The following is a 25429-nucleotide window of genomic DNA, read 5'->3' as shown; positions in this document are numbered from 1 at the left end:
GTGTGTTTTCATATGTTCCAGAATTTCCTTCCGCAGCTTGTCCCCTGTAAATGTGATGATCCAGCTCTTACTTGATGGTCACCATCATAAGCCACTCTCAAAAAAGAGTGATGATTCCAGACTTTGACTGTGGGTGCCTGAATTTTGAGGAGTGACTAACTTTTCTGGGAGGACACAGCTCCTCAGTCAGCCTGGGGCCATGGGTCAGGTGTGACAGGAAGAGTCTGGTTGGTGTCCCCGTACTTCCACTTGAGGCCATCTTGGAAGCTCTGGAGAAGCCAGTACTCTCTGTGTTTGTTGTTTGGCTGTTGCTGGTTTTCTTTCTCTCAGGGCGCTCGTTGCACAGGGCTCTTTGCACATGTGCTACAAAGACGTTCACTCTGTCTGTCAGAGTCTACACCAAATCCCTAAAGAGATTCTGGCAGTGGCTTTTCAGGGATCAAGGATCAAGACCTATGATTAGGGAATAGCAGTAATCATCTCTCTCCCCGCAAAACTTAACAGGGCTGATGTTGCCAATGATAAAAGCACACATTGCTCTAGGTTACAAATGACCACATTGGCTCATGCATCTGAGAAGTCCAAGGGATAAATGGCTTCAGGCAAAGGTGGACCCAGAGTCCAGAGGATGTTCTGTCTTGCTCCTCCTCTTGGCTCCTTGGTTGCTTTTGCGTCGGCTTCAGATTTAGGTAAACACTGGCCCTGTGGTGGCTTCTAGCAGCTTAGCAACCTGCTGGTTTCCCAGTCGTTTCAGGGCCCATCCAGACAGGTATCCAGGTGGTCTAGTCTGGATTGTCAGCCTGCCCCTGAACTAGCCACTGTGGGCTGGCTAGCCATGGTGGTCAAACTGACTGGGCCTGGACCTGCTCCTGGCCACTTCCCCCATGGAAGACCAAGGCTCTTTCTAAGATAAAGGGATACGGATGATGCATAGACAGAAACAACAGATTCCACTTCCAGAAAATATTCTTTGGCTTAAAGATCCTTCCCTAGTACTGGGATCTAACTGTAGAAAAGCGATTGTCCCCTTCCATGAATAGACTGTGACTTTTGATGTCGAATCTCTCCAGAGTTCTCGAGGGCCTTTAGGAAGGCCTGACAGAAATATGCATTGCCCATGGTGAGACTTCCCCATATCAACTGATATGTTCAGTTTCTTTGCTGTTGGTTGGATTTTATCAACTCTTTGTGGTTACCAGTGGTTATCTCATGTGCATCAGAAACCCTCATTCTTAATAAAATGAATTATGAATTAATACAATTTCAAAACAGGCTTTTCAGGGTGGAGTCTGGAGTGGGGCAGTATGGTGGGAGTTCCTGGTTATCTCATCCAGGGAAATCAGTGGGCATCCTCTGGTTTCTGTTGCAGCTGTGTTTGGTATGTGAAGAAAGATTTGTTTGCCTTGCATAGAAAATCCTAACTTGAAGTTATGTTGTTGTCTCCATTAAAATATATATATATGTATGTGTGTGTATATATATATATACACACACACACATATATATAAAGCTGTAACAGAATTGTATAAACTCACATGCTTCATTACCACTTATCATAAAATAGTTCTAAGTAATACCTGATGATAGAAATAGATTTCTAAAGGCATTTCTAGTTACTGATACTCTAATGGCATTTGTCCCTTCAGCTGTCAGTATATATTTTATGAAAACGAATCCTCCCACTTTTTTTTTTTTGTACTTTAACAAAGTTTATTTTGCTTCCTGTTTTGACAATGTCCCCCTGCCTGCTGTCCTCCCTATATCTGGAGGTCCTAAATAAATGATTGGATGTTTGTGAGCTGACCACATTTCCCCAAGCTTGAATGAAGAGCCCAGAGGTAACAAATTATGCCGTTTTAGTTGCTTTTGTATGTACATTAGTTCAGGCTCAGCAAGTTGGAAACAGAAGAAAACTGGCAAATTGAGAAGGAAAGTTTGGAAAGTGGAACATGCAATCTATTAAAAAAAGACTGAAAACAAAACAAAACTCAGATTCTAGAAATAACACAGGATGTGTACTTGAGAATGGTGTATGTTTGGGCTGACTTTTGGGAGAGAATACCTGGCATATGTTTGTGGGCAGGGGAAATGTTTGTTTATCTGCCTAAGATTGACGGGGAGAAGTTTTAAAATAGGAAAATGAGGTCTGAGGTCCACATGGACAAGTGCAACAGAGCCACAGAGGTCCACGTCTGCCATTGGAGGTGGCTTGGAGAGCCAAGTGCCCAGGCTGGCACTGTTGTGGTCCTGCAGCCCACTCACCTATCACTGAGTTCTCAGCCGGCATTAGAAGTTTCAATTGGCAAAGTCTCTGGTGAGGCACGTAATCCAGTTGGCCTTGAAAATAGTTTCTTGGAGGTGCATTTGGTGTCTTATATCCAGATCTTGCTCTTCTCACCATTTGTCAGTCCTGAAGATGGCTCCTGTCTGTGGCTTTAAGAAAGTAACAGGCAGCCATTCAAATTACATAGACTATATATTTTTTTCTGACTATAACAAATATTTTATTAGCTTTTTCTTTCTTCTCGAAGCCTGTTTCAAAGAGACCGCTAACATATCTTTACAAGTTGAGCTTGTTAGAGGAAGCCCCTGCCTTAGTCTGTAGCCCTTATTTTTAAATTGTTTGGAGTTCCTTTCTGTATTTGGGAGAGCAGAGGCACCTCAACCCTTGCTCACAGGAATTGCTGCCTTTCCTTTGCCATCAAACGCCTGAGAGGCTCCATGGGTGCCCTGCCTGGGCCTCACAGCTTCTCCCTAGCCTCTCCCTGGGACGACAACAGATCTACCGTTTTGGTCCACCCTCCAAGGTGGCAAGACTAGAGGAGGGGCAGCAGAGCCCAGGGCATCATTTCTCCTTCAGGATATGTATATATTCTTTATTATGTTTTCAACCATTTGGGGCCCTTTTACAAGGACCATTTGCTTTCATGCTTAATAGAAGCTGTTTCCTGACCTGGAGAAAGGAAGGTGGCTCAGGGTCTCTTCAGAGGTATATTCCTGCTTCTCCAAGATGTGGGACGGTTGTACCTGCCGTGCACCAAACGGAATGACAAACGGAAGTGCCTGGCGGTCCTGGGCACATTGTAGAGCCCCTGAGCATTAAGTACTTCTGAATGTTACTACTGATTTTGATGCATATTTGCACTTTAAGCTGGGAGGTACTCATTAAAAATTAAAGTGTTCTTTTTTCCTTTTTGAGACCCATTCCATCTCTGCCAGCAGTGAATGTTTCTGTGAATGAAAAACCTAATTAAATCAAATGTGCAGGTCACTGTGAAAGTTTTTATCCCTGGTCCTTTGACAGGCTTTAGAGGATTTATGAGAGCTGGTCAAATAGTGTAGAGGCAGAATATAACTGCCTTCAGCTGAAGCCCCATTCTGTGGAGGAAGAATTCTTGTCATATTGGAGGGTGGAGAGAAGGCCTTGTTGGCCAGAGCAGATATATTGTCACTTGCTCTGTCTCTTTCTTATTTGTATGGCTACATGTGATGAATGATCACTAATTGCATTTCCTGTGATGTTTCCCCACTCCTGACACCTTTTGTTAACTTATTCTTTCGAAGTGCCCATTACTTGTCTGAAGGTGGGGGCCATTCATTGTTTCTCTGGCAGAAGCAGCACAGCAGCTTGGCAGAGAGTAAAGGCCATTGCAAGAGGAGGAAGGAGGGTTCTAGCCAGGTGGCCTCAGGTTCCTCATCTGTACCAGGGAATGAATAATCTTTACTCGGAAGGTTTTCATGAGCGTTAAGTGAGCCTGGCCTGAGAACTCTAGTAGGCAGTAGTTGGGGATGGGGCAGTAGATGCTGGGGGAGCTTTGTATCAAGACCGCAGCTGTGCTGCTTTATCTTTGGCAGTCCCGGAAGTCTTCTGAGCCTGTGTCCTCATTCTATAGATGAGGAGTAATCTAAGTTGCCACTTTCATTTTATCCACTCAGGTCTCCTCAGCTTTGAAGACCATACTGAGGGTTATTTCTGGCAAAAAACCTTTCTGTGAGTGCCCTTTACAGCCCCCAACAGCTAGCTGAGGCAGTTGTTCTGGCTTTCCATCTTTAGCTCCCCTGTGTTCACTTCCATCTCCTGCCAGACCGTGGCCTTCCTGAGGAAAGAGACATTGTTTTTAATCTATTTCATACATTTATTCAACAGAGTTTATATCCATGTCGAGCACACTGCTAGGTGCTGGGTGTTCATTAGTGAACAAGACTAATGGGGGTCCCCAAATTTGTGGACCAGAGCCCATTGTCAGAGACATGGATCTCACTCTAGCTTGGTAAATGTTTCTTTTCTGGAGAGAGAATAGATGTGTTTGTGGCATAAGACTTGGTGAACCAGTTAATGCATAACCCTGAGCCTCAGTTTTTTTCCTCTGGACATGAGGGGATTGGAATAGAGCCAGGTTATTTCTTAGGTATATTATACAGCTTGGGCTAGATACTGGAGACTTTTGAAAGCCCAGTGGAGGGCCTTAGCTGGGCTCTGGAAGAATAGTTGGGAACCTTTATAAAAAGTCAGGAGGAAAGTGGTGTTCATCAAGTAGTCCCTGGGGCAGTTAGAAGCACTATGGATCAAAGCCAAATGTTAAGCAATTTTGAAGAGGTCGATAGCCATTTTCGAGTTAAGATATATCTGAAATAAGAGGCTTTCTTTCTCCCAAAGATAATTTAAAATCTGTCAGGATCAACTTCCTCCAACGTTATGATTCTTCTATAGCTGGCTTTTGCCATGAGGTGAAAATACAACCCATAGAAGAGCCATTCCAATGGAAGCATTTTGAAAATAGAACAAAAATAGAAAATAGTTATAATGTTTACTTGTTTTCTTCCAGAGGCCTAAACTTGAGTTTAAATTTTATTCATTAGTAACCTGTAATATTGATCTTATCTTAGTTTTGAAAGAAGAATGGAATCTTTTTCATCCTAGAGAGGCTGGATATGTCCACTTACTGCCTCCCTGACATGCCCCAATACCTGCTGTTTACAAAAATGTCTGCACCAGAGCCTCGTACTGTCTCAGAGGAGCTCATGGCACAGTGAGTGTTTTTATTTCTTTAGGTCATGGCTTCTGGCTTCTTGGACCTGAGCCTCCAGCAGAGGAAATGACTGTCAGGGATCTTGCTCCAAATCTGTTACAGAGACTGAACCTGAACCTTCGCAGGGTGCAGACTTGTCCAGGAGAGGAAAGTTTCTCTCTTTGAAAGGCTTTACATTTGTAACGAGGAAAATAAAGATGACGACATCATCTATCAGACGGCAGATGAAAAACATTGTGAACAATTACTCAGAAGCCGAAATAAAAGTTCGAGAAGCCACCTCCAATGACCCATGGGGCCCGTCCAGCTCTCTGATGACTGAGATCGCGGACCTGACCTACAATGTGGTGGCTTTCTCAGAGATCATGAGCATGGTGTGGAAGCGGCTCAATGATCACGGCAAGAACTGGCGGCATGTGTACAAAGCTCTGACGCTACTGGACTACCTCATCAAGACAGGCTCTGAGCGGGTGGCCCAGCAGTGCCGAGAGAACATCTTTGCCATCCAGACCCTGAAGGACTTCCAGTACATCGACCGTGATGGCAAGGACCAGGGCATCAACGTCCGCGAGAAGTCAAAGCAGCTGGTGGCCCTCCTCAAGGATGAGGAGCGGCTGAAGGCTGAGAGGGTCCAGGCTCTCAAAACCAAAGAGCGCATGGCCCAGGTTGCCACAGGCATGGGCAGCAACCAGATCACCTTCGGTCGTGGCTCCAGCCAGCCCAATCTCTCCACCAGCTACTCGGAGCAGGAGTACGGCAAGGCTGGGGGATCGCCAGCCTCCTACCATGGCTGTGAGTAGTGGAAGCTCTCCCCACCCCTTGCCAGAGCATGCTGGCTGCAGATGCAGTAGCGCTGGGCAACAGGGTGGGTGCCCTTGGGCTGAATAAGATCTTGCATCTGTCCTCCATTTTCAGCTTCTAACAGCCCAGACAACAGTGCTATTGGTCTGCATCCAGTTATTGTTATGAAGGGACTTTCAGCCCCTTGGCTGCCCTGGCTTGGGGGTCTTGAACCCTCTGCTGCTCTCTGGTCTGCTTCTGTACATCTGGGCAGGACTGGCCCTCAGGGAGAAGATAGGCATAGAGGCAGGTCTCTCCTGCTTCCTCCTTGGGGAAGGACTATAGTGAAGGGATTGGATTACCGTACAGCGGAGAGTTGACTGTATTTGGTAGCTAGGAGGAAACAAATGCTCTTTCTAGATAATCTTGTTTTTTTACTTCCCTATCAAATGTTTTTCTAATGACCGGGCTGCAGGTCTCCTGACTGGCTCAGTATATTTTCGACTTCAGCATCACAGGGCATGAGGTGGTATGTTTCTTTCTCACTTAAAGAGCAAGAAGGGGAAACTTCTTCAGGTGTTCGTGTGGGCAAGGCCTCCTTTCCCAACAGGTGGACAAGAGTTCTTGGTGATTTGGTTGCATGTCTGGGTCTGCTGGGTAGGGCTACTCTGTTTTCTTGTTTTGCATGTCGGATTACTCTGAGTCTTTCCCCAACATTCAGAAGAGATGTCAGGGAACAGAAGTAAGAGTTCAGGGCCTGATGGAAGCTGGTCTCTCTGAGCTGCATGGGCATCCTGGTTGCTCACTGAAAGAGGTCTCAGGAATGGCGCCCCTCTGCCTTTCTAGTGCGATGTTGAGACAGGTGGCCCTGGTCGCCTGCAGTGCGGGCTGGGGTGGGAGATACAGAAATTGTGTGTTCTGTCTGTTGACATAAAAGTGCAGGTCCCCATACCCATTCTTTTTAGAATCAGTAACACTATGTCAGCACAACAGAAAACTTTTTTTTAGAGGAAGTTGTTTGTAGTTTGACAAACCCCTGTAGACCCTTGCCTAGTCAGTGGTTCTGTTACCATACCAGTTACTAACATTTCCTGCTTTTGAAGGTTTCGATTTGACATTGTATAGCCACCAGCAGCATTTTGAGAAATGTGTCAAATAGGAGATTTGCATAGTAAAGTTAGGACTTCCTGTCTCTAGGAATTCTAAATTATTATCAAGCTTGGACAGGTTAGTGTTTTCTTGTCCCATTTCTAGTTATTGTCATTTCCTCACTTAGTTTGAATGGCTCTGCGTAAACAAAGGTCGTGACCTTCGTGAATGTGCTTGAAAAAATATAACCTACATCTCTAGAGGTCCCCCTCTGGGCTAGGGTGCACCAAAAAATGAAGCTTGCCCTTTAAGAAGTAAAGTTGTCTGTTTCTCTTAAGGAGCCTCTTTCCATCCGCCAGAAAAGCCCCTGTGAGTTGAGTTGGTCTCTAGCCTCCTTGGCTCCCTCTTTGGAAAGTGGCTGTGCTATATGGTCATGGAGAGCTGCTCCTCTACCTGCGTTTTGCAGTCATTGTTCTTAAGAAGCTAAAGGTTACAAAGTGAGGAGCTGAAATAGTGTCCTATTTCATCAGTAGTTTGTGGGACGTTCCAGGTGCAGAGTGTGTCAGGGTGCAGGAGTCCTGGAGGTCTGGATCGTGCCTCTGGTTATAGGTCCTACCTGGCCTTGCACTGGTTTGCCTGATGCTCCCAAGACCCCAGCTCTAACGGTTTCATGTTTCCTCAGACCTTGAGCTTGAGCTGCATGTTCAGGGTCAGAATGTGGTCAGCAGGCTAGTCACTGCCTCCGAGTTAGGCGTTGGCCTTGGCTCGAACTCTGCTGCTCCCTCTTCCTCTAATGGCTTGTCTCTCTTCTGTATGTATGTGTGTGTGTGTCCCCGCCCGACAGCGCCTGAGGCCTCGCTGTGCCCCCAGCACCGCACAGGGGCCCCGCTGGGTCAGAGTGAGGAGCTGCAGCCGCTGAGCCAGCGTCACCCCTTCCTGCCGCACCTGGGGCTGGCCTCCCGCCCAAATGGTGACTGGTCCCAGCCCTGCCTCACTTGTGACCGCGCAGCCCGAGGTGGGACGGCGGTTTGCTTTTCTCCTTCCTCGAAATGCTGGGCAGCTTGCTGGGGTGTGCTTGTCATATCAGTACAGCCAACTCTCTCCCTGTCTCCTCTGGGCCTCATGGTCCAGCCTCCAGTGGACCTAGGACCCTTTTTGTCCTTTCTCACTGGGAGCTTATGTCCTAGCCATGCTCCCCTTATAGAATCCCACATCACTTGCTAGAAGTTCTGCTGAAGGTTTAATAGGGGAGCTGCTATTTGGGTCAGGCATGGGTGGTTGTCCATGCTCTCCTTGTGTCCCCACACCCTGGAAAATTACAGGGTCCTCTGCTACCTGCCAGACCTAGGTGTGGTGGAAGATCTGACCACTTGGCTTCTTGAGCCAGAAAAGTGTGGTTTAAATCTCACAATGCCAGGCAAACCTGAGGGCCTTGGTGGATCGTTGTTGGAAGTCATCATCCCTGATGCAGTGATACACGCCTTGCTGGGGACAAAATGGGGTTGTTTTTGCTTCTCAATTAATTACTGTTCTTGAAATCCCCATTACTATGGTAAACAGAGAGTTAGCTGTACTGTCAATTCTAGGTCACAGTGTTTGAAGATACCTATTCAATGGTTAACTAAAAATGGGGCTTCTCTTTTGACTAATTATTAATGTATCCTGGTTGGAGTCTACAACTGTTGCAGGTTAACTGAAAGTAGATTTCGCTGTTGCCTACAAGAAAACGCTCTCAATCTAATCTACCTTTGGTCCCAAGTAGAGCCCTGTTACAGAGAAGAAAGCCGATACTAGAAAGGGCACTGATGAAGGGCCTTTGTGCAACTTCCCGATAAAATGGCCAGCCTTTCTTCATTCAGCCCTGGAAACAGTTACTGTTCATTCATGTCTCATTAATAGTACAGCTTGTTTGACTTGGGCATTTGTGTGATCACTATAGTTAGCTCTGGGATATTTTCCTTCATTTCCCTGTCTTCCCCTAACAGTTCATACAGGATTTTGTAAGGAGGGATCAGCTTTGCACTGTAGAGAATGCAAAAGGTTAAAGTGTGTTTTCAAGGAGCTCTCCAATGCACTGAGTTACATGTCTGTTTCTCCCGCTAGATTTCAGAGGTTATTCCTGGCAAGTTCTCAGTGTTCCCAGAACTCCAGGAGCTCCCCCTTTGTTTTTCCCGAGTTCTACCCATTCAGTGACTGGTAGGGTCTGTTTTGAGTGTAGTGGTTAATTTTGTGTTCACCTGGCCCTCCAGCTCTCTTGGTGGCAAGCTGGCTCTCCTGGGACATTTGCATATTAAAATCGTGCTGTCATGCTTCAGCCATCCTGCCACTTCTTCTCACTGTGGCCAGAACCAGACACCCTGCTCCATCAGGCCAGTCTCCTCTACCTTTGCAACTTTGCCCACACAATCCCATCCACTTGGGGGCCTCTCCTGAATATCTGGCTCAAGGTATACAGCCCATGTGGATTTCTCTTCTTCTTTAGCTCTGGTCGAAATTAAGGATACAAATGAGTTTTGTTTTATTTTTCACAATTTCTCACGCCCCACCCTAGGTGAGTTTTGGGCAAACAAGTATTGCACGGTATCACCTTTCATCCTTTAACTGTTTAGTGTGTGCATTTTTCTCCATATTTTACACTCTCCCTGCGATGGGGGGTGTTTGAGGGTAGGACCCTACAACTGCTTTCTGTTCTTAGCACCTAACAGAATGTTCAGTGTAAGGTAAATGCTTAATATATGCACATCCACAGATTTGCTTTGAACATACTAGCTTGGAGGAGTCAGACTGATACTAGTCATCCAGAAATGGTTTTGTGAAATGCAGGCTGTGATTCAGGGAAGACATTTGTTAGGGGCACACTTAGGACCCCAGAACCTGCAGGGAAGGCCTGGTGGGCATGAGTACAGTCTCCGGGTGGGGGCGGGGGAGGCTGACTGCTAAGAAGGCCCCTTTGTGGCACTTTGGCTGCTGTTCTGACTCAAAGTAATCATGGTGATGTTGAAGGAGCGCTTCCTTTTCCATGCCATATCCATTTATTCTCCCTGTGCTTCCTCTCTCCCTCTCACCTTCCACATACATCTGTAGATCTAACATTGGAGACCTTTCAAATACTGTCCATATCTAGTTCCATGGCCTTGATTCAGTGCCAGCTTTCTGAATGGTGTCCTCTCTGTTAGCCTTCCTGTTTTTATCCACTCTCCAACTTTATAATTGATGCCCTGATCCCAGGTCTCAGAAGGCTCCTCTGGATCCCAGGGGTCCCTTCAGAGTCCAGCCCAGAGCCTTTGACATGGCAGATAACTCCCTTCCCTGGTGGTCCTTGGCTGCTCTCTGCCAACTCAGGTCTGCTAAGGTCTGCCTTGGGGCAGCACTCTGAATAAAGCCTGCCCCAGCTTCACTGTGGTTCCCATGTTCCTTTGTTCATTCAACAAGTATTGAGTTCCTATCATGTGCCAGGCACTGTGCTAAGCACAGAGCAGAACCCCCTGCCACTATTAATGAGAAGAGAGAGACAGTAACATTATAGAGCACGATACATGATAAGTGCTCTAGAACACAGCAAATGAAACCCAAAACAAGCTAGGCAAGTATGAGGAGTAAGGAAGGTGGTCTGCAGTGATAAAGAGGGTGTCAGAACAAGTCTCTTTGAGAAAGTGATATTAGAGCAAAGATAGAAGGAGGAGGTAGAGCAAGCAGGTAGAGGAGGAGGTAGCTATGTGAAGGTCTGGAGGAGTATTCCAGGCAGAGGGTAAGAGTATGCTCAGGGTGTTTGTGAAACAGGAAGGAGAACAGGAAGGTGGCCATTGTGGCTGGAGCTGTGTGAAAGAGTGTCAGGTGAGGTCAGGGCGGGCGTATGGCAGAGGTAGGGCCTGGAGAAGGTATAGGACTGCTTCTCAAACTCACTCTGGTAGGGAGCAGTTCTTTCCATTCCTAATCCATCTCAGACTGATACTTTTTATATCAGTGTTTGGATTTTATAGCAATGTCAGATCCGTTATAAAAGTTTGTCAGTACCTTCTCTCACTGTACTTTGTTGTGGACCACATGCTAAGTAGACTGGTATAGGGCCTTCATGTCATTGGAAGCCCTTTGGCTTTTACTCTGTGAGGAGTAAAAGCTGAGGAGGCAGAGGTTGGGTTTGGAATCAAGGGACTTGATCTGATTTAAGGATGAGAAGGCTTAGGAGGACCCTCTGGCTGTGTATGGGGCAAGGTGGGCCCAGGAAGATCAGTCAGGAGACTACTGCCCTTATCCAGGTGGGAAATGATGTGCCTGGACCTGATGGGGCTGTGGAGGCCTGGATATATTGTAAAGGAGAGCAACAGGACTTGCTGGAGGACTGGATGGAGGTGAGAGAAGTTTAAGATAGCTCTGACGACTGCCAGCAGAACAACTGGGAGAAGGAGCTATCACCTGATGTCAGTCAGGGTGGCTCTGAGTGGACTGGTTTGAGCAGAGCTGGGGTTATGTTCTGTTCACATCGAAAGAGGCTAGTAGACATGCAGGTGGAGGTGTGGAGAAGGTCTGAGAATTCTAGGGCTTGGAGAGAATTCTGGGCTGGAGATGCTGTCAGCACTTTGGCCTCACTTGACACGTTTCATTGTGCACTTGCTGTTCACCCTACCAGGGCTGGGTCCTTGGCTCACTTGTGTTGGCTGCCTTACCAGGATCACCAGGTGATCCTGGTACGTAGTTGGTGCTCAGGACTGCTGGGTGTAGGCGAAGTTATGGGGCCCAGAAGAGGCCTTTAGGCCTGAGGGATTGGGATTTGCCTGAGACCACACAGACAGGGCAGCTGGTTTCGATAGAGTGGAGTATGAACAGCCTGTCTGTTCCCCCGCACCGAGGGCTCTGTCCACCCTCCCACATTTGCAGGGCCAGTCACACGTTTAGCAGGCTGTGGAAAAATTGTAGATGTTCTTGGGGTGGCAGGAACTCACATCGAAGGTGTGACAGGGGTTGGGAGAATTGTCCCTGTGAGTCAAGGTGAAGGTGTGGAACATAGAAATTGCTGCTGTCTTCTGATATGGACGCTCCAAGGTCAGGGGCTAGATCCCCCACTTCCTTCATCTCTATGCCTGGGTTAGTCTCCTTGGAGGAAGCCCTGATGAGAGAAGGAATTCCCACTCGCCTTCTCAGCTTCCTTGTTGAGCTCCTGGAGTCTGTCCAGAGCCAGAGCTGTACTTTCTTTGCTGCAGTATTATCATGTCCCATGTTCTTGGGTGCCTTGGACTGGCTGTGAGGTCAACTGGCAGTATTCCTATTCTTAGAAAAAGAAGACAATAGAAATTCTTGTCACCTTTTGATTTCCTCTGGTGAATCAGAACCAACCAGAAGTCTCAGAACCAAAGTGGACAGTGGTATGCTTTGCATGGAATGAGTGCTGCCACCTCTGGCCAGGTTTCTTGAGCTGTCCTGATGGACTGTCTGTCTCAGTGATACCTTCAGCACTCTGGCTGGTGCAGAGAAGCTAGCTGTGGTGTGGTTCAGGTTTATTCCCAGGAGAATTTCAGTACTTCCTCAGGCCAGCCTTTCCTTTGGGCCGAGAGAGCTCCATATGTAGGGCTGCTCCCCCGTCAAACACCATTGACAATGATTCACTAAATGATTGCTAGAGATTATCACTATTTCATTTACTTGCCCTGCTTCTCTCTAGAAAGGATTGGAGTTGTCTTACACAACACATGCAATACCAGGGGATTAAATAGATACCAGAAACAGTTGGGACAAAAGAACACAAGGGTAAGAAAATAAGATAAGGCCAGGGTTACATAGAAGTGCTGGAGGTGAATCCAAATTTGGCTTTGAACTTCTCAGCCACCGCACCAAAGAGGACAGTTCCTCTTTAGTTGCTGGACAAGAGTTCAGGATCGAGATGAAGTCCAGGGAGGCCAGATGCTCACTGTGCAAGAAGAGGAGCAAGGCCTGAGAGCAGTCTACACAGGCCTTAACAGGGAGTGCTGTGGGTACTCTGTTCTGACTGCATCCCACAGTCTACGTAGTCTTGCTCTCTGCTGGCCTGGCATAACAAGGGCAAATAGGCTCTTGCCAGGAGTAGAGGGATAGCATGGCTCTCCTGCTTCCTCCACGGTGATCAGCCATTCTTAAACTCATTGGAGAGACTCTGAAAGCTTCTCTGTGCAACGTTTCTTTCACACTTGTGTTTGGGAAGGACCCAGAGACAGTCGGCCCTCCTGGGGAGCTAGTTCTCTACAACATGGGAAACTCGGGGGTAAAGAAGAGTTGCTGTGGCCCCAGCCCTGCCAGCCAAACTTTGGGAGTGGAGCTGGAGCATATATTTTGTAAGAATTAGTCATCTGAGAAAGGGAGTCTAATATAGGTCTATTTTTGAAAACTTGAGGATGTGGGAAAGTATATTAATTGTTTAAAAAAAAACTATCAAACCCAGCCAGCATGTACCTCAGAAACCCTCCTAGGGTGTTGACTTGGAAGAAGCCAACACTCTAGGCCTCCAGAGAGCGTGGGAGGTGGAGGGGAGCAAAGTTCTTGAGCTGCAGGCCTGAGTGACACTATGCAGGAACAGGGTCAGGAGGGCACACCCAGGGCTGAAATGCGGTAGCTGCCAGCCAGGTGATTCCTTGGTGTCTGGAAAGGCTAGATACAGCCAGCCCTCAGGAACACCTGGCTTTGGGCTGCATCTCAGCAGATTGATTTTCCGAGAAGGGTAGACTAGAAATTTGGTGGGAGATGGGATTCATTTGATATCCCATTTTGCTGGAACAAATGTGTTCTATAAGTCATGGGACCCCTGAATCTTTGACAGGTACTCAGTCCTAGCAGTAGAGATGGTTGCTGGACTATCAGCATTAGCTTACTCTGGAGAGAGTTAATCTCTTCATGTGGAAAATAGAATCACAGAGGAAGCTGGTAGGTGATGCCAACAGATACTTGGAGGTAGCAGTTTTATTGACATATCTGTCCAAAGGTCAAACATAAAAGATGCTCGTTCTTGCCACAAGGGCACGGGTCTTCAGTGGGATCTGAATGTGCTGCTGTGAGGCTGCCGAATGGCTGACCTGCTCAAGTTGGCAGTTGTCCATGAGAGGAGGTGTAAAGATTGCCCCTTGTCTGCTTTCCCTTGTGAGGGGGTCTCTCTGCTTATACTTGCCGGAGGAGGTGGGCAGGACAGGTGTTGTTAATAAGGACTCTGAGATGGACTCACCCGAATCCACTCACTTATCAGTGGTGAAGGCAGAATTTGAATCCAGATTTTCTACAACTCTGGTTCTCTTTCTTCTACCTTTATATAAAAAAGTAGTTTCTAAATTGTTTTACAAAATGTTTAAATATACAATGTACACCTAATGCAGTTTTATGATTGTGTATACCATCTTATGTAATGCTTTTTTCCCTTTTATGATTTTTAAGGACAGGAATACCTATGTAAACTGTTTCTTAATGAGGACCCAGATCTTAAGGGGCTCCTCTGATTGTCAGATAGTATGGTATAAAACTGAAGCACAGCTATCAAAATTGCTGATTGGGGCAATTTTGATCATTATTTATTAAGTGATTGATGTACCATATATAGAAAATTGGAGTTATGAATACAATATTTATATCTATGCATTTGTCTTTAAAGCATCCTTTGTAGTGGAGGTAAATTATTTTTTATAAACGTCAAGAGTGGAGTATGAAAAAGAGAAAAGGGGAGTTTGAGTCAGATTCCATTACACATTCACAAAGCTGTGACAGTGTCTGGTTCATAGCTGTTTAGTGGCTAATTTCAAATAGTCAAATTCAAGGGGGCATTTAAAAATTAAATAAAAATAAGAGGGAAGATCTAAAGATAGATTTCTCTGTGTGGGAGTATAGAGCATATGATTTACATATAATCTCTATGTGTCATGTTATTCTGTTTTTTGTTTTTTTTTCCCTTCAGAGTTGTTTTCACTATCTGAAATTATCCGTTACTTTATTTTCTGTCTCACTGCACTAAAACACACTGTAAGAGCAGGAGCCTTGTTTGTGCTCAGTGCACAGTTCCTGACCCAGGAGAGGTGTTCAGTAAACACTATTGAATGAATGAATGCTAAATAAACCTTATGGGAGGGTTGTGTGTTTTCATGTGATATGCTCATCTCGGTAGATGTCTGCCCAAGCATGAATATTAGTCTTTGGAAAATATATTTCGTGGGCTTTTCCAGCAATATAGAAACATTTTACATATCTGTTTCATTTCTTGAGTTTAGCAACAGTAGGATTCATAGGTGCTAGCTATTGTTTAGTAATTAAATGCTGTTCCTCATTTGCCAGCTTTCTTTTCCCTTTTCCCTAAGCCACCCCCTCTGAAGCTGGCTGCCCAGAAGCTTTTAAATGTCTTAAAACCTGAGTCGCATATCTAACCAATCAAGTCAAAACCTCTGGGATAGTCCCAGGCATCACAGTGGGTTAAAGCTTTCGGCGATTGCAGTGCACACCTGGAGTTGAGCACCTCTGCTCTAGTAGTCAACTCAGTGTAAGGTTTTGTTCAGTTGAAAGCTTCTTCCTCCCCTTTCCCTTCAATTGGTGATTGATAACCAGTAGCAGTGCCCTTTGAGAAAGTTATTGTCAGCAAGTGATATTCTGACTTTCAGCAGCTGGAATTTGATGTTGCCAATTGAATTAGTCTCCTGCTGACTGCTAGTGGAAAGCTTAGTCCTGTCAGCAGAATAACCAACACCCTTCAGACGAGTTTATGATGGCCCACTTCTCTAGTTCTAACTGGTAAGTGTGGTTGGACATGAAATAAGAAAATCTGCTAGTTTTTTCGTAATAAAAGTAATGCATGTCCATTCATGATAGTGTAGAAAATGCAAAAAGGAGAAGGAAAGAAATAGCTCATAATCTTGTTGCATGAAGACAACTGTTGTTCACATGTTAGTATATTTCCTTCTGAAAAATAATTTTAAACATTTTCTTTTTCAGGGTTGCAGTTACATTGTAAATGCAACTTTGCATCCCTGCATAGTAAGCATTTTCTCCTTGATCCACAATCTTGTAAACTTTTGAACAGTTATACTCAGCATTCCACTGGGTGGAGGATCCTAACTCATTCTTACTTGATATTTGACTGTCAGTGACTCCTTATGTTCATACCAAATAGACCAGCCATTTTCACTGCCAGAGTCCTGGCTGCCTGGACTGTGAGCATGGGCAGTCTGGAACCCCCTGTTGTGAGGTTTTGCTACGGCCATTGGTCTGTGAGCGAAGCAAGTAGGTTCATAATCTGGAGAGGAATTATACACCACATAAGGACCCACATCCACCAAAGGTAGCTGTACTGACAGATCTGAATCACACAGGTTTGACTAGTATTCTATGAAAACAGAATGAATTTAATGTTTTATGTTATGCAGATACCAGAACAATATTGTACAAGTGTCATTCATAACCACATGACAATTTCAAAGCACATTTTTCAAAATGTTAGTTTATTTTTTAAGTCTCCATGTGCCAGGGATGGCACTGAGCAGTGAGGGGTTGTTGAGGTTTTGCCCAGATGGGCTTGCAGTTTAGGAGAGGCAGACACTGATGGTGCTTCAAGTATATAGTGCCTGGAAGGGGGCTGGGCAGGCGGTTTAGAGCTTCCATGACTATTGAGCTGCTCTAACCCTAAGCACTGTGGGACAGGGTGAATGCAGGCCCAAGTGTACATTGCATTGGCTGCAGAGGTTGCCCTTTAGCTGTCTACTTACCACCGGATTCCCATGAGAAATAATATAATTATGCAGACTGATTTTTTTTTTTTTTTTTTTGCCTAACTTTCTGTGTGCATTTTCCATGTTGTTTCACAGTTAAAAACACTTGGTTTTAAAGGTTAAATCTTGGGTATTTTACCAACTTCTGCAAGTTTAAGTTTTTTAATCTCCGAAATGACGGTCAGGATAGTACTTCCTCTTGGGTTATGGTGTAAATTACATATGCTAATACATGCACTGCACATACTGCCTTGCACAAAAGAAATGCTCTATAAATGGATCATTCATTATCATTAGTCTGATCAGAGTTGTTTTCAGGTTCTCACTGGTGTAAATAATGCTGTGGTAAATGTCTTTGTGCAGAAAGCTTGCTTTTCTAAGGATTCTTTAGATTATGCCTTCAATGTAGAATTCCCAGAAGTAAGATTAGTGGGAAAAGTGCATGAACATCTTTCTGTCTCTTGAAAGATTGCAAATGCTTTCTAAACAAATTGTGCTCATTTGCAGTGCCCCCAACTTTGGATGAGGGCTCAGTTAATAGCCCTGAGCCCAAAATGGGTACTGTAATTTTTTTTTTTAAAGATCATTACTAATTTAATAAATGTAAATTACTATCAGTACACTAATTTTAAAAGTGAGTTTCTTGTTTATAAGTATTACTCTAAGAAACTGTCTAGGCATTTAACTTCTTTAAGTTAGATTGAGTTAAAAAAGAGATAATTTATGTCTTTGTTGAAGTTCGTACCCCGCCCTGTCCTGTGCCTGCTCACAAGTTTGCGTGCTGGTGTTCAGAGTCCCCTCCTCCCTCCTCTGACCCTGCCTGCAGAGCTGTGGGTGGCTCTCAGCTATGAGGACCCTTGTGCTAGTGCTCCACCCAAAGAGCAACTAGCACTGTGGATGAAGCAACAGGAACCCTGGGAAAACAGTAATGAGAAAAAGTTGTTTAATGTTTTGGAAAAGCCCTCCCTTCCCCACTATACACGCTGGTGATCTTGTAATGGAGAAGGCTTAATCTGTAGCCCAAAGAGAACAGCACAAACTTGTTCTTTTCTTTCAGACAGAGGCTAGGCTTTGAATCACGCAGAGGAATAAAAGGACTACCTTTTGTTTCTGCTCCACCCTCCCCCATTTCAGTCTCCAACCCCATTCCCAGCAGGAACATGGCCATTGTTCTGGCTCTACCTCCTTCCTCCCTGGGTTTCAGCTTCTGTGTCTGTAAGTGAGGTGACAGCACCAATATCTCAAGGTAGTGGGAACAAGTGTGTGAGGTGCACCCTTAGAAATCACAGCCACTGTTTTCACTGGAAGCGAAACTTGAAAATGAACTAACTAGTGTTTGAATTTCTGCTCTATGCCTAGAACAAAGCTGACATGGCCCCTGTCTGTGTAGAGATTTTGGCCACGGGTTGGGGAGATGGCTGGACTGCAAACAGGTCAACAGTGTAGAATGCATCAGTACTGATTGTGAGCGATGAAGATGAGGGGCCCCGAGGGCTCACTTAGCAGATGCCCACTGTGTGCTCCTAGAACACCTGGATTGATCTTGGTGCCCCGGGGTGGGGCGGGGGTATCTGTGGTGAAAGAAGCTGATAAGAACGCTGCTGGTGGAGCATCCCGATGGCACTGTTGGGGAAGTTGTGCTACAAAAGGCAGCTTTGGAGCTGACACAAATGAGGACAGGTTTCTCTTTCCAGTATGAGGAATGGAGGGAGAATGCACAGTCCAGAGGTGGGAAGGAGCTGGAGGATTCTAGGCACTGAGTGGAGGCCAGCGAGGCAGGTGCCCAGGGAGAGGGTGGGCTGGTGAGCAGGGCTGGGGCAGGTGATCAGCTTTGGGGAATAAAGAGTCAAGATCCGAGGAGGGTGGTTCCATTCTGTGGATGAAGGGGATACCCACTTTGGTATGGGTAGGGAGGTGGTGGGAGGGCACTGAGATGTGCACTGGGAAAGACTGACCTGGTAGCTTCCTAGGGCTGCTGCAACAAAGTACCACACACCTGGTGGCTTAAAACAACAGAATGGATTGTGTCACCCTTCTGGAGGCGAGAAATCCAATACAGGGTATCCAATATCACACTCCCTCTGAAACCTGTACGAGAGAATCCTTCCTTGCCTTTTTCTAGCTTCTGGTGGTAGCCAATAATTATTGATGTTCCTTGGCCAGCAGCTGCAGCTCTCTAATCCCTGCCCTCATGATCACATGCATTATCCCCTTATGTATCCGTGCCTATGTCTCTTCCTGTAAGGACACCAGTCATATTGGATTAAGGGCCCACACTGCTTCAGTATGACCTTATGTTAACTAATTACATCTTCAACAACCTTATTTCCAAATAACGTCACATTCTGAGGTACTGAGGGTCAGGACTTCAGCGTCGTTTTGGAGGACCCAATTCTGCTACAAACCGTGGTCAGAAGAAAGCGCTCACATGCTGCACTCTGGTAGTAGGGGAAGGGTGAGGTCATGCTGCTGAGGTCAGTGTGAGCCAGGCCTTGGGCCAGGAATGTTTCTAGGTATAATAGAACCTCAGTTAATCCAGAACCTGGCCATTTCTCATCTCCTTCAAAGCTACCATCCTGGCCCAAGCTCCCTCCATTGTTCCCCTGATCAGTCAGATTTCATCACTGATCTGCTTAGACCTTCCTGATGCCCCTGAAAGGACCCCTGGAATTGCCATGACTCTTCTATCATGACCCTTTGGGCACCCTCTACCTATACCAGCCTCAAAGCTCTCAACCCCGTGAGTGAAGCTCCCACCTGCTCTCTACCTGGCCTCTTCACTGCCCTGCCCCAGGTCTCTGCTCCAGTATCTCATATCGGAAAGGCTTTCCTTGACCTCCAAACACAGAGTAAGCTCTCCTCTGCCTTGGCACTCCCTTTTCCCTTCCCTCCTTTATTTACGTATGCATTGTCTCTCCTTACTAGAACACATGCCCTAGGAGAACAGGGACTTTCCTTAGGCCTAGAAGAGTGCTGGGCATGGTGTGTACAAGTGTAAAGACAGAGGATTTCAGAGTCTTGTTAGGGTACTGGGAGCAAGCATGAGATTTGGCTCTAAAACTTGGCTTTGAGTTCTTCGGCCAGTTGTGAGTCATTTAACCTTGCTGGGCCCTACTTACCTCCTCTATGAAAAGGGTCGATAATAAAGAGCAAGACCTTCAGGGTCAGACTTTGTCTCTCACTGGCTAGGTGACCTTGGGCAAGTCACTTCACCTCTAACCCTTCACCATTGTCTTTAAGTTGTGCGTGGCCGGGACAGTACCTCCTCCTAGACTGAGGGTTCATTGAGATACTAGTAAGTGTACAATGTCATGTGCCAGGTGCACACACAAGGCAACACACAACAAAGAATGGACATGGTTCCTTGTGGGTAATTTCCAGAAAAGAGTACCCATACACATCTATACATGGAGTATGCATTAAAAATTTTTTTCTGGGTGGAATCACAAAAAAAATGACAACAGCTGTTTCCTCTTGGGAGATGAATGAGGAGATGAGTGGCTCTCACTTCTTATGGGCATCATCACATTCTACACATCAGTACTGCAGTATGCATCTCTTCCTAAAAAATGAGTGACGAAGCCATCATCACACCTAACAAAACGATCATACCAATATAATCTAATACGCAGTTTATATTCAGTGTTGCCAGTTGCCAGTTATCCTCAAAGTGTCTTCCACCTGATCTGTCTAAACTGAGACCACCCCAGAACCACATGTTGCATCTGGTTGTCCTGTCCCTTTAGTCTTGCAGCGAATTCTCATTTTCTCATGACTCTAATATACAAGAGACCAGGCCAGTTGTCCTATAGCATCTCTCGGTCTGTGTTTGTGCACTGCCTTGTGCAGTGTTTGGCTCATTCCTCGCCCTATACTTTAGTGCACTGGGAATCAGATCTAGAGTCTGGTTTGGAATCAGGTCAGGTGTTGCCAGGATCATCATGGGTGGTGGGGTGATGTCACATAACAAGCAGGTGTTGGCCGCAGCACCAGGTGCATATGGTTTGTTCCTCTCTTGTTAAGTCACCCCCCACGCCACCTTGCAGCCTGAGAGTGATCTGGCTGTGATGGATGGTACTTTGGTACACTTCTTGTACCTTTTTGGCTTTTCCACCATGTATTTTTATCTTTTTTCTCTTTTAGTTTTACCTGGGGTAATCTGAGTTTATTTTCTCATAATTTGTCTCATTCAACTAAAAGCAGTCTATCTTGCTCCTCCCTATTAAAGTGGTAAAGTGAAGGTCCTGGAGGGGCTCCCATGGGGAGTGGATTTAGAAGCCTCAGCTCAGGCCAGGCTACTGGATGGGAGTATCCTCAGTGGCCAAGGGTACTGACTCAGGAAATGACCCAGGGAACTCCAGGAACATGTTGCTACATTGAGAAAGACCCAGTAAGCCTATCACTGAAGTTCAGTAATGAGGAAGAAACTTAGCTGGACTGGGGAACTGGTCACCAGAGGCAGACGCTGACCCTGGACTCAGCAGCTCCCCAGCCCCTCCCTCAAAGGACCACAGCCTAGTTGGAGTCACAGTCCTGTCCCCATGAAGGCCTTAGTCACCACTGGCTACCCATTTATGGTTTCTACTGTGCGATGGAGAGTGAGAGTGCTAGACAGAGCTCTCGCCCCCAGGTGGTCTGGTGGTCATGGGATGGAGCAAAGAGCAGTGACCTGGGGCAAAGCATATGCTCAGGGAAGAGCCAGCTGTGTCTTAGGTACTCCTGACCCTTCCACAAGTCCCATTAGTCTCCATTTCATAGATGTGGAAGCAGGAGCCCAGAGAGGTCATTTGCATGTGGTCTCACTGCTAGTGAATAGTAGTGACAGGATTTGAACCCTCGTATCCCTGTCAGCTGATGGGCACAGTGTTATAAGTGGTGATAGCAGTGTTTGAACTGAGATGGGGTCTTCTTAGGTCCCCAAAGTGTGGCAACCTTGCAGTTTTGCTAAGACGTCAGATGTGCCTGTGTACCCAGCATTAGCTGGGGACACATGGAGATGAGACCCTCGCCCTACATGAGGCCCAGGCCCAGATTGCTTTACCAGAAGTCATGCTGGTCATCTCACTGAGCCATTTGCCAGTAGGGTTGTATCTCACAGTCTGTTCCCTTTAATCAGCATATGTGATTGCAGAAGCTACTTAAGTACTTTCTAGGAAAATTACAAAACTTAGCTGATGAGAAACAGCAATTTCCTGTTTTTCTATTACCTTGACTGCTTTGCTTCTTTTAAAATTACCCCAAATTGGCCATCTGAATTATCTTTGTTAGGAAATCTTTCAGTCATTGTTGTGGGAGTACATTTGGGAAACAGGGACCTTCCTGTAGCAAAGGGTGTAGGCATGCAGGCTTGACCCAGGTGGTCCCTGGAGCAGGAGGAGTAGAGTGAATGCACGAGGCCCTTGCCTGCTTGCACTGGGAAGTCTTCCACTTAGCCTCTATTTTGAGGAAAATGCTGGGCTTTTACAGGCTTTCTATTCAACTTCTCCCCTCAGGCTTTCTCAGGAGATGGGAAAGGGTAAAAATGACCCTACCTGTGTTTATAATTCTCTGCCTCAGCAAGTGAAGACTTTGAGCTCTTCTAGGTGGCACTCATATGCAAAAGGGTGTCTTAGCGATAGGAGAGGAGTGATGATGCACTTGATGCTCCTTTAGTGATTAGCTTATACTAACAATTCCAGTTCTTCCCTCCAGAGGGTGGCTGGGTAAGAAAGCAGCCAGCTGACCCAGAAGTGGGCTCTCTCTAGGGCACTTGCTTTTCCTATGGGTCCCTGTGAGTTGCGGACTTTCAGATCCTCAGAGCAGGGCCGGGGCAACAGTCAGGTGGTGAGAAGGGTCCATTCAGGCCCATCTCATAACTATGTCTGTGTTCACTGTCATGTGCATGGATACAAAAGACCTTTTATGGGGCTGAGATGCTGTCACTAATGCAAGAACATATCTACTGGAATCCTCCTTCACAGCTGAGACCTCTGTGTGCTCAGCTGATATTCAGGGCTAGTGGCTGTGTATTCTGCTGTCTGCAGAACTGAGAGCTGTACATCTGTTTTTAAAAACCACAGCATTTAGGGGAATACCCGTTGTCTTTAATTTCCACATTGATGTGGTAAGCTGTTTCCACATGTGCTTGTGCATTTTTCTAACAGCATCAGTTATGGTAGATATAAACATGTACATTTGCATGAAGCCAGTCTGGCCTTGCAGATATACTGAAAGGCCCAGAGGACAAGGGAGGCCTCATTTCTCCAGAAGGTTCCTGTTCAGAGTCTTGTCCCATTCATCCCTGGCCTGTTTGAATCATGCTCTGTGGCAGTGCAGCTAAGTAGCAGCCTAACCTGCCAAGACGGGCTCATTTTTCAGAGCACTTTTTGGCGTGTAGGGTAGGATATGAAGTCTCCTTTATTCTCTCATGATTTCCATTTGGTAGTAAATGAAGGATATCAGATGTGCTGTGTTTGTTATAAACTGAGGGTTTTGTGTGAAGCAAGCCTCAGATTCTTTATTAGGAAAGAGGCTAAGACAGGTGGCCTGAGTAGTTAATGATCCGGGCAGTAGAGCCGCATTCAGTTGAGGAGAGTCCCCGAGAACTGCCCAGAAACATTTTCCAGAACCATCCGGCTTCCTTTGTTTCCATCAACCTGGGTAGTGATGTCTTTGCTTCTAGAGCACAAGAAGACCCAAAACTAAGTACTATGATGGGCATAGGTGATGTTTGGGAACAAAACCAATAAAAAAATGTACTTTTATTTTGGTATATTATTAAGAAATCAAATTACTAAGATGGATTTGAGAATATTTTATTACCATCTAGCTTTGTTTGTGTTTTTTTTTATAACGGCAGTGTTTTTTGTTTTTTGTTTTTGTTTTTTTTTTTCCACTTTCATGTAACAGAGTAAATGGGCAGTTGGTTGCTGGCTTTTTTTGAGGGGGAGTGGAGATGGTTTTTTGGTTGACAGTAAATCATAGCAAACACACTGTGTTTCATACCACCAAATGTTCCAAATGAAATCTTGCTTCTGTATGTTTTATGTTTTTTAAAAACTGTATGGCAGAGCAATGCTGTTTATAGTCTCCTTCCTTGCACTGCCCCAGCCCTCTGCCCAGAGCAGCTCCTTGCAGCCTTGCCTGGTTCTCCATGACCCTAACTGTGTCTAGTCCTCTTCTCTTGTTTTAGTCACTGCAGCCAGAACCCAGCCATCTAGAAACCTCATCTGTCAGGAATCATTCTCCACCTTTTACTTTCTCTGAAACAGGTAGATCCTAAGAAGAAAGTTAAGTTTGGAGAGTTAGGCAGAAGCAGAATTTGGTTGAGTCCTGATGGTTGGGTTTGCTAGAAGGGACCTAATGCAAGAAGGAAGCAAACTAATACACAATTAGAACGTTTCAAACAACTGCTCATCAGCTATGAAATTGAATTCTCCATCTGTCTGTCCATCCATCTGTACATGCATGCATGCATCCATCCATTCAACAGGTATTTGCCAGCTGCTCTGTCAAACTTTGGAGGTGGATATAATGGTAAGAAGACAGGCCTGGGCCTTCCCCAAGGAGTGTACTTTCTGGCATGACCTACCAAATTGCAGAATGGGAGTGAGTGCTATGAGAGAGAGGAGAATGCTGACCCAGCCCTAGCAGGGAGGGTGTTCCTGGAGGACCAGGAGTGGGGAAGCTGAGCTCTGAGAACTGAGGAAGAGTTGGGTGGGCTGAGGGAATAGCATGCACAAAGGCCCAGAGGAGGACGGAGTGTGGAACCATCTGTGACAGTGATTCCACACCTCTTTCTCTTGGCAGGACTTGCTTTGAGAATTTCAGAGAAGCTATGGACCTTCTTCTGGAGTAAGAGCACACACTGAGGCACATGCTCCCAAAGCTTTACATCTGATTTCTAGAGGCACCTAGACTCCCTGAGGTGTGACCATTCTGATGGCCTGTAAGCCCCAGCATTTTTCACATGCTAGGCCCAGCCTAGCTTACATTGTGTTTGTAATCACACCTTTCTCTGGGGTTCTTTACATCAGCTAGGAATTCACATCTCATCCCTTCAGTAAAAGCTGTTTTTTCAGGAGCTGCGTGTAAGTGTTAAAATGAGCTAACTACTTAGAGCAAAAAAAAAAAAAAAAAAAAAAAATTTTTTTCCCACAAGTCAATGCACATTTTTACTTAAAAAACAAAAATTTTCAGGGTTACTGCAGAAACACGTGGGCTTCGTTTTCTATGCTGCTTATTGCCATGAGATACAAAGTGAGATTCTTAAATTCTGGAGGAGTCTTGAGTGGAGTTCTTGGTCCATAGGTGCCCTGCATTTGTTTGAATGATGTTTTTTGATCCAGCTTTTCAAGATCTACTTGATCTTTTTTAAAATGAGTTTTTCTCTTTGAAGCAGTGCAACTCTGCAATGAAGACTGAGGTTCTAATCCTCGTGAGGCATGCACCTGATGGCATCTTTTCTTGGTCAGTGCCATGTAGCAGTTGTGAAACCACATTTGACGTTACTTGATTTTAACCTTGAAATATTCGTAAACCTTTCAACCTCCATTTGTTGGGTTATTGCCAGACTTTGTGGGTGTGAGATGGAAATGGGGTGTGGTTTGACTGGGTAACTACTGAGCTTGAACCTGTCCTTTTCATATGGTGACTATTCCTTACCCCTACAGCCACTTCCCCTCGGGTGTCCTCTGAACTGGAGCAGGCCCGCCCCCAAACTAGCGGAGAAGAGGAGCTACAGCTGCAGCTGGCGCTTGCCATGAGCAGAGAAGTAGCTGAGCAGGTCGGTGCCCAGGCAGGGGTTCTTGTTACCTACTGCCCCCAGTCACGGGGGGGTCTTGTGTAAAG

At 45.8% G+C, this 25429-nt stretch overlaps 1 protein-coding gene across 6 annotated transcripts in view; it reads left to right on the top strand.

The window, feature by feature from the left end:
* EPN2 (epsin 2) overlaps nucleotides 1-25429 on the top strand; it is a 79974-nt gene that overhangs the window by 29063 nt on the left and 25482 nt on the right. For 2 of the 6 annotated variants that reach the window (XM_011359044.2, XM_011359045.2), the window contains 2 exons: nucleotides 5053-5822; nucleotides 25252-25364. In XM_011359044.2, coding sequence (XP_011357346.1) covers nucleotides 5228-5822; nucleotides 25252-25364 — 708 coding nt within the window. In that variant the 5' untranslated portion in view covers nucleotides 5053-5227. Of the gene's footprint in view, nucleotides 1-5052; nucleotides 5823-7748; nucleotides 7915-24977; nucleotides 25049-25251; nucleotides 25365-25429 lie in introns of those variants that run through there. The other 4 variants (XM_011359048.2, XM_011359047.2, XM_023529998.1 and 1 more) reach the window with 3 other exon arrangements.

Source organism: Pteropus vampyrus, unplaced genomic scaffold (genome assembly GCF_000151845.1).
Source record: "Pteropus vampyrus isolate Shadow unplaced genomic scaffold, Pvam_2.0 Scaffold44, whole genome shotgun sequence".
NCBI lineage: Eukaryota > Metazoa > Chordata > Mammalia > Chiroptera > Pteropodidae > Pteropus > Pteropus vampyrus.
This window is presented reverse-complemented; position numbering and strand designations above follow the sequence as displayed.